The 9,112-nt window shown below is 47.4% G+C and overlaps 1 protein-coding gene across 1 annotated transcript; it reads left to right on the top strand.

Moving 5' to 3' along the window:
- Nucleotides 1-3,453: 3,453 nt before the first annotated feature.
- Nucleotides 3,454-7,446, top strand: LOC120969778 (uncharacterized). Its single transcript, XM_045230598.2, has 3 exons — nt 3,454-4,082; nt 6,842-6,920; nt 7,073-7,446. Exons 1-2 carry the CDS (start codon nt 3,654-3,656, stop codon nt 6,875-6,877), a joined length of 465 nt encoding a protein of 154 aa, XP_045086533.2. The 5' UTR covers nt 3,454-3,653; the 3' UTR covers nt 6,878-6,920; nt 7,073-7,446.
- Nucleotides 7,447-9,112: the final 1,666 nt, after the last annotated feature.

Here is a 9,112-nt window from a genome sequence, read left to right as displayed (position 1 = left end):
AGGCCTTCGGGGACCTTTAGTCCCGGTTGGCCAGGCCAACCGGGACTAAAGCCCCTCCCGTCCGCCAGCTGGATGGGCCTTTAGCCCCGGTTGGCCTGGCCAACCGCGACTGAAGGCCTTCGGGGACCTTTAGTCCCGGTTGGCCAGGCCAACCGGGACTAAAGCCTCTCCCGTCCGCCAGCTGTCGACCGAGCGCGCTGGGCCCAGATAGTTGGTCGCGGGTCTCCTCCCGAACCGCGACTAAAGGCCCCTTTTGTCGCGGTTCGATTGTTTTGAGGACTAATGGGGGCGTATGGAAGCCTCTTTTTCTACTAGTGTACTTCATGCCGGTCCCACTATACATGAGCGAAAAATTCTATTCACAAGATTGTTTTACCCATGTTTGGCAATTAATGTCAAATATTTTGGTTGTCCTCCAATCTTGGATCGTCTTGTCCCTAAAGAAAACTAATAATTGACAGACTCGTATTGTTGCTTCACCAGTGCTGTCGATGTTTGTCGGCTCCTGAAATCACAATTGTGTATTGGGCATTTATCTATACCAATATAAAAAAAACCCAAATGGGCAGATCGAAACCATCTCGACCATCAAATCATATTATCTAGCAGTTCAAATCGCTTCAATGTTGAGCACCAAGCACGTTTAACGCTCTAATTACCCACCACTGTCATTGGTTATAAATACGTTTTGACTCAACGCTATCCCTTGAAATCTTTCATGTAATTAATATCCTATCATTCCCGCGAAAAAGTAATTGATATCTTACTAAATACCAATGTGCAGCAGATATATCTTACCTAATATAACGTGCAACTAATATCCTACCTAATATAAACGTGTATTGCACTTACATTATTACTAGTTTGATTAAGGTTCTCTTTTTAATCGCAAACATATCAGTAATACACTAGTTAGTCTCTACACTACAATTTTGCCCCTGAAATCATGATGGCTACTATAAAAAGTCATGGAAAGTCACCATTGACGTGTCGCAGCTCGACCCGTCGTAGTTGGTGGAGTTAGTGGCCGGGGATGATCGACCTACACTCCTGATGCTAACTGTCACTCACATCTAGCGAATCGCTTGACCATCAATGGTTGGGTCTTAGCGTTTTATAAGCATGTACACTCTACTGCGATCTCACCATCGGATGCTCCTCCGCACCCGCCGCCTCACGCCCCTGCCATCTCTCCCCAGTAGTCGCCTCCCACCAATTTTCGTACATGTACGGTCAGATCCGTGCAACCCCACCGACCCTCTTCATCTCTCCATGCCCCTACCCCTCCCGCTTACCATGATCCACTCCCTCTGTGGTATCCTCTGACGTTCTGGCAACATGTCCTTCCGCATCGAGCGTTGGACCCGAGGGATGCACAGAACCAGCCAGCCGCATCCCTTCCCTCCGACCTAGCGTTGCATTATTCAAAAGGGAGCCTAATACATAACAAGGTTCAAAACATGCATGGGCACTGAATACCCAAAAAATAAAACGCCTCAGTTCAGGCAAAATAATATTACGAAACCTATAGAGGTGCTGCTACAGAAGGAACAACACAGAGCATACCATGCTGGAAAAGCCGGGGAAATCAAGACTAGAAGCCTTCAGACGACAGTATGACTAGAGACTAGAGTATCCCCATCAGTGGAGTGATTGGCCGTTTGCAACCTCTCACCTCCACTTGACCAGGACCGGTCTCCGTAGCAGCTACTAGAGATGCAGATAGAAGAGACCCATCATCTCCGGCATGTGTTTCTTGAAGAGCATGTGCTTGATCAGTAGTTTTGTCCATTTCACCAAAAGTTTCCTATTATGCTTCCCACAGTTCTGTCTAAGATGGTCACGATTTTGTGTTCCCACTAGAATTCTTCAAAATCATGAGAAATTCTGGAGGGGCGAAGATCATATGACTACAAGCAAGACAATTGCACTTCCAAATACAAGGATGCAGCTGTACAAAGCCGTATACAGATCAATGAGACGTGTTAACATGGTTAAGTTAGGAGGGTATATGGCCGCGCTGCTGCTAATTAGTAGTAGCCAGGGGTGTAAACCCCGCACTACTACTAAGTTAATAGTAGTAGCGTGGGCTATAAACCCACGTTGCTACTAAATGGTCTCCACCGTGCCCCTCAGGACAAGCCATAGTAGTAGCGAGGGGTACAAAACCCGCGCTACTACTATGTTCATAGTAGTAGCGCGGGCTATAAACCCACGCTGCTACTAAGTGGTCTCCACCGTGCCCCCGGGACGGGTCATAGTAGTAGCGAGGGGTATAAACCCATGATGCTGCTAAGTCTAGAAATCCCCATCTCCTCCCCCCAAATCCTTCCTCTCCCCGTCACTCTCCTTCCTATCTCTCCATAGACTCTCACATAGACCTCCTGCCCATGCACACCCACTAGTAGAAAACGAAGCTTTATCACCGGTTCGTAAGGGCCTTTAGTGCCGGTTCTGCAACCGGCACTAAAGAGTGGAGACTAAAGCCCCCCCCCCCCTTAGTACCGGTTCGGCACGAACCGCCACTAAAGGCCCACCACGTGGCGTGAGCTCGCGCTGTGGTATGGGGGACCTTTAGTACCGGTTGGTGTTACCAACCGGTACTAAAGGTTTTTTTTGAAATTTTTTTCTGAAAATTTTGGATTTTTTTTTTCAATTTTCTAAATTATTTGAAGATTTAGTCTCTAATCACCCCTCTTAACTACTCAAGTGTGGATCACTCATTCCAAATCGTCTAACTTCCCGGCCGGTCACCCATCCTCTCACTCCCCCAGCCTGAGCACGCTTAACTTCGGAGTTCTATTCCCTCTTCTTTCCAAGTTTGCACTTATTGTTTTCCTGACAAATGTAAGCTGACAATCCTATTAACCCTCAGCAGTTTAGTTTGAGCATTAGGTCACACGTTTCACCGTTTGAGTTTGAAACTATTATTCTAAAAAACAGTAATTATTTAGTAACACTAATCTTTTTTGAATAAGTTTGACCATAGTTTGACCACAGTTTGACCATAGTTTGACCAGATTTGACCAAAATTCAAAAAATTGAAATAATTATTTAGTAACACTAATATTCTTGAATAATTATGTAGTAACATTAATACTTCTTGAATAAGTAGTTTGACCATAGTTTGACCAGATTTAACCAAAAAAACTGAAATTTAAGCATATCTTTTTTCCCTTTTGGAATTTGAGGATTCTACAAAATTGCAAACAGGCCGTAGTGAATTCTCGTGCTGATTTTTTTGATATATTATACGTTTTTTTCTGACATCGTATGCAAAAGTTATAGCCGTTTTACATTTTCCCTACACTTTGCAAAACATGTCCAAATTGAAGTTTTCAAATTTTCCTAACTAGTACTCCCTCCGTTCGGATTTAGATGTCGCGACGGCTTTTTTGCGAAAACCCCCTCCATCTATTTCCGACCGAACCCGCGGTCCTCGCCCTCACTTTCTTCTCCGGCTGGCCGCCGCGGTCCGCTCTGTGCTCTTCTCCGGCTCGCAGCCGCGCTCTCCCCCCCTCCCTCCCCCCCACCACGGATTCCGCGCTCTCCCCCCCACCTTCGGTGGCCTCGCCGCGCTCCTCTCCTCCTTCCCGCGGCGAACTTCCAAAAAGCTTGGACCTTTGAGTTCAAGCCGGCGACGGATTCCGTCGATGCGAGGCCGAAGGCGCCAGATCCAGACCACTAACAACACGACGCCGGCAGCAACCTTCCCACAAGCAGCGGCCATGGCGTACTCGGCCTCCCTGCAGAGCTTCCTCCCACCCTCGGCCCACGCGGCGATGTCGTCGTCCCAGCACCGGCCCAACCGCGCCCGCCCCTTCCAGTGTGCGGCCGTTTCCGCCCCGTCGTCGGCGGCCGCCTCGCCGTCGGCCTCGGCCGTCCCGGCGGAGCGGCTGGAGCCGCGGGTGGAGCAGCGCTGCAACAGGAGGGCGGGTACTGGGTGCCTCACAAGCTCACCAAGCTGCCCATGGAGCAGATCGATGCCGACAAGCTCACCAAGCAGGACGTCGACGTGCGGCTCAAGTGGCTCGGCCTCTTCCACCGCCGCAAGCAGTAGTGTATGCCCCTGCTCTGTCAAGGTATACTCTGAATTCTGAAATTTTATTAGAACTCTGAATTTTTATCTTGTGGCACCATAAGAGATACTCTGAATTTTGATCGAAGATACTCTGAATTCTTCTTGTGGCATCATCAGAGATACTCGTAGAGTAGACTGAATTTCTCCCTCTATTGCTCGTGGAGCAGCCTAGAACTGAGTGAGTCTGTCCAAGCATCATGTTTGAACTCGTGGAGCAGCCTAGAAAAATTAAACATCAGGTAGATAAATAAATTCAGTTTTTAGCTAGATGTAGCATAGGGAGATTACCTGCACATTACCCTTAGGAGTAAAAAGGCTTCAGAACTCAGGAGTCAGGAGAAAGTTTGATTTTTTAAAAAAAATTGCCCTCTCAGATCTCTGAACGGCAAACAAAGGTGGCCCTTTTAGGATGCTTTCGACTTTTATGAGGGAACAGTCTAATCAGTGTTGCAGGGTTCAGACTAGATACTCCAGTTATAACACCCCAATTATATTAGTGACACCCCAATTATTGGAGTACATATATTAGACACCCAATTATAACACCCCAGTTAGATTTGTTTGATTCAGTTTCAACTATAAAATTGACACCGTTTGTTATACCCGAAGCTAACTGAGAAAATAGAACAAGCATGCATGGTCTTACAGAGGATATGAGACGAGCAATATCAAACAACAAAGCACAAGGACAAAAGAAAAACTCCTGGGAGTAGTTTATAATGTGCATGAATGAACAAATTCAGTCTGTACAACAAACACACTTTTAAATTCAGAAAAAATGAATGAAGTCTGTGTCTCCAGTGCTAAAAAATTTCACCATAAAAAGCTCCTCCTTGGCATTAATTTCAGTTAATTTGGATCTGTTTGGTAAATTACAAGATTATGATTGGAAGCTGCCACTGTTCCACTGTTCCACTTATCTGAATCTTCTGCCAAAATCACCTGGCTGCAAATGTCATTCCTAGCACCAACTGGTCATTCCTAGCACCAACCAGAGCACTAGCTGACCCCAAGTAAAGAAGAGTTGCTCTTTTCCTGCTGCTTGGAGGCTGCTGGTGCTCTTTTATTGCTGCTTGAAGGCTCCTGGTTCTCTTTTCCTGCTGCTTGGAGGCTGCTGGTATTCGAAGGGTGTTTCTGGTTCTTCAAGGCTGCTGCGGCTCTTTTCTTGCTGCTCTTTTCCTGCTGCTTTTGCTCTTTTTCTGCTGCTAAGATTGCTTCTGACTCTTCTATAAAGGGTATGGTCTGTTCAACTAGCTCACGGTCGATAGATAGAGCTATAGGAAGCCGTCCTTCTTCCTGCCGGCGTTCCTTGTTCATGTGAGGGATCGAGTAGTTTATCGCTCCCTTGTTCTCATTACCTCTCGGATGCATGACTGCAGCGTCACGAAGCTTCTAGCTAGCTTATCAACCGGGTAGTTTCGATATTCCTCCTCCACACCTTCTATCAGTTCCCTGATGCTTTGAGGTGCTCTGCTATCGGTGTGGGACTGGAGAGACCTGAATATGCAGAGATCAAAAATGTTCATGTCGGGACTGTTTGGAGGCTATTGAAGCAACTTAATATCCAAATCAGTCTGTTCTGTGACTTGTCGGGAAACCGGGTCATCGGGAAGAATATGTGGTGTGGCATTATCTTGTTGGATATAGATTGTCCGTCCTTCATCTTCGTCCGGCTAGCGCTCTTGGATCGCAGGAATAAGTTTCTCACACATGTAATACCTCATTACATCTCGTGTGACTTTCAATGATTTGAGCTCAAGCGTCCCTCTATCTCTATTTTCACTGGTTCTTTGAGCAGGAGACTCTGTGACAAAAGCCCAAATGCCGAGCTTTCCATCAAAAGTGACCTCACCACCTTCGCCGTATCTTGGTTTAGCCACGGCGGCGAGAAACATCACCTTGGCGATGCTATCCTTATGATGCAAGGTGCGCAAGAGGTCGGGTTCTTCGGGAAGCAAATAGTAGTTGTTCACCTCCCCAGTCATGTTGAACCACTTTTCATCCATATAGGCTATGTTGTCTAATTCCCGTGTCGCAGACCAATAATCTTCACACATAGCCAAGCACCATTTCAATCTCTTTACAATGTTGGATAGGTTTAAGTGGGGCCTCAACTTATTACTGTGACGCCTCAAATGACCCCACTCGAACCTTGAGTGTAAGGTCGTGCAGCTTAGACCCAATGCCTTTGACAGACCTCGCAATGTTCTCCTTCTGTTCAATGGGATTGTTACCACCCTCGACATATCCAAATCTTTCCACTTGCGGCCAACTCTACCTGGCTTTTGATTTGAGACATCAACTTTCTTCCCTTGTTCAATCTGTTTAAGAGCTCTTTCCCATATTCTCTCAACAGTTCTTACGGTCGTATCGAGTAGGCTAGCAATGACCTCCTTGTCTTTTTTCAGAACTTGTCCATTTTGGGTCTTGATCACCGTGAGTGCAAAATAAATACCATATCTCTCCTCGTTTGTGAGTTCCCCATGAATTGGTTTCTGTACAGCACTTGCTTCCTCATGAATTGCTTCCTCTACACCACTTGCTTCTTCATGAATTGGTTCCTCTACACCACTTGCTTCTTCCCCTGTCAAATAAGGAGCAAAAGATAAGTCATGTAGCTATTGCAAATAATAGGAGTAGATCATGAAAATGAAAATGAAAATGCAAAAGTTTTGGAGGTAGTACCTGTTGCTTCATTATTGACTGGTTCCTCATTGTTGTATTGTTGGTGACTGTTGTGTTCTTCCTGTTGATCTGCAGGTTCTGAGGCATCATCTTGTGGAGGAGTCATGTTGAGATCAATCCCAAACATCATTGCGGCGGTGGAGCACTTGCTCAGGTAACTGTTCATGTTCCAATAAGAAAGAACATTCTGGTCAAGTTAAATCAGCTAAATCAAAGAGGCACCTGAAAATAGTTCTCTCCACAAGAATTGTTTGCTAGACTGATGGTTATTGCTTCATTGGTTATTTTCTTCATTGGTTATTGCAGAACAAGTAAGTAGTGATGGGCTGCTTGCTTGAGCCTACACCATGCTGTCTTTTGTTCAGACTTGAGGGTAAACAAAGAGCAGCTGTAAAAGCTTTGTTTCTTTTACAAATCCTAGATACTCTGCATCTACTCCCAAATTCTGTACTGAATAAAACTGTTCTGTACTGAATAAAACTGTTCTGTACTGAATAATGCCCAAATTGTACAAGGAGGACATTGGATCATTGTCTAGTGCAGAACAAGCAATGGGCCTAAATAAAACTGTTCTGTACTGAATAATTTCTGGAAGTGCATGTGAATACCAGCAACAGCAACTACTCCAGCATTCAGTATTGAGCTTCATTGGGTATTCAGTGTAACTGTGTTACCAGCAACACTCAGTATTCAAGTTCTGTTTAATCCAGTTTTGCTTTACAATCAAACAGGGAGAGGAATACCAGCAGCAATTAAGTTCTCTTTAATTCAGTATTCAGTATTCAGCAATCCAGTTTTGCTTCTACTCTTTCAAGTATTCAGTATTCATGTACTTTAATTCAGTATTCAGGTTTACAATCAAGTTCTCTTTAATTCAGCAGCAGCAACAACAGAGGCGGGGGCGGGGAATACCAGCAGCAACAGAGGCGAGGGCGGGCGCGGAGAGGAAGACCCTGGGCTTGGAGGAGAGGTTGAGCAGGGCCAACGCGGCGATGAAGACCCTGGGCCAGAGTGGCGACAAAGACCCAGCGCCGCGACGGCGACCAAAATTGTCCGCGGCGACGGCGGCCAAGGCGGACCAAATCGAGGACCTAGTCATCGATTTACTGCTTCTTGGCATGATTCAGAGGGAGGTGACGAAGAGGAAGAACTTTAGGAGCAATCCCACTGCTCAGGTAGGCGAGGGCACACCCATGGCGGCTGCGCGCAGCTGGGCGGCGGCGCAAGGCGCCTCCGTGGAGGTTCTGCGCGTCTCCTCCGCGACGACGCAGGTCGTCTCCTGCACAGGCGGCTGGGTCCTGCAACACGCGGAGACTCTCTCTGGGTGCTGAGGAGAACGGGGGAGGAAGACGGGGGATGGTGGCCGGAGCCGGCGACGTGCGAGCGACGGTGGAGAACTGAGGAAGGAGACGGGGCGTTTTTTCAAATGATTCGAAAGTATCAGGACATGTTTGCAAAATGCATAATGTACAGCATGCGCGACATCTAAATCCGAACGGAAGGATTTTATTTTTTGAAGTTTTTATCATTTTTTTTATTTTTTCAAAACTGAAATGGCGATAAGGGGGGGGGGGGGGGGGGGTAGAGTTTGAAAATTGCCCTATAGTCCTGGTTTGTGTCTCCAACCGGGACTATAGGTCAGGCCCCTTTAGTCCCGGTTCATGGCACGAACCGGTACTAAAGGTTAGCCCTTTAGTACCGGTTTGTGCCATGAACAGGTACTAAAGGTGATCATGGGGCCCCGGCCTGACGCCAGCCTGCCACCACCCCTTTAGTACCGGTTCGTGGCACGAACCGACACTAAAGGTTCAACACGAAACGGCATTAATGCATAGCCGTTTGAACCGGCACTGATGGTACCATTAGTACCGGGCCAAAATCAAACCGGGACTAATGTGTCTCACATTAGGTCCTTTTTCTACTAGTGACCTCCTCCTCCATGGCGCCAAAAGAGGCCGCCGCCTCACGTCGCTGGCGTCCCGGAGCTTGCCGGTCTTCCCCGCATCTCCATGCCACCACGCCAGAGCACCTCACCACCGGCGACCAGCCCTGCTGCTACCTCCATCTCCTTCCTCTCTTCCTCGTTTTTCTTTTTTGCACTCTTCCTCTGGTTTGACTAACCCTCCCATGTCCATGCTCGTGCAGGTTGTCGCCATGAACGACCAAGAACTCACTGCCTTGGCTGCGAAGAGGAGCCCCACGCCGCCGCCTTGCTCTGCCATGGAACCGGGCCCTTTGCAGCAGACGTCGATGGATCTGGTCTGCCACTGGCCTTCCACACCTCCGGCGACCCCTGTCGTCACTGGATCAAACCATTGCTGCCATTGACAGCACGCACGGGATCAA

Source organism: Aegilops tauschii, chromosome 7 (genome assembly GCF_002575655.3).
Source record: "Aegilops tauschii subsp. strangulata cultivar AL8/78 chromosome 7, Aet v6.0, whole genome shotgun sequence".
NCBI lineage: Eukaryota > Viridiplantae > Streptophyta > Magnoliopsida > Poales > Poaceae > Aegilops > Aegilops tauschii.
The sequence above is the reverse complement of the archived record's forward strand: the minus strand, read 5'-3'. Positions and strand labels throughout refer to the sequence as shown.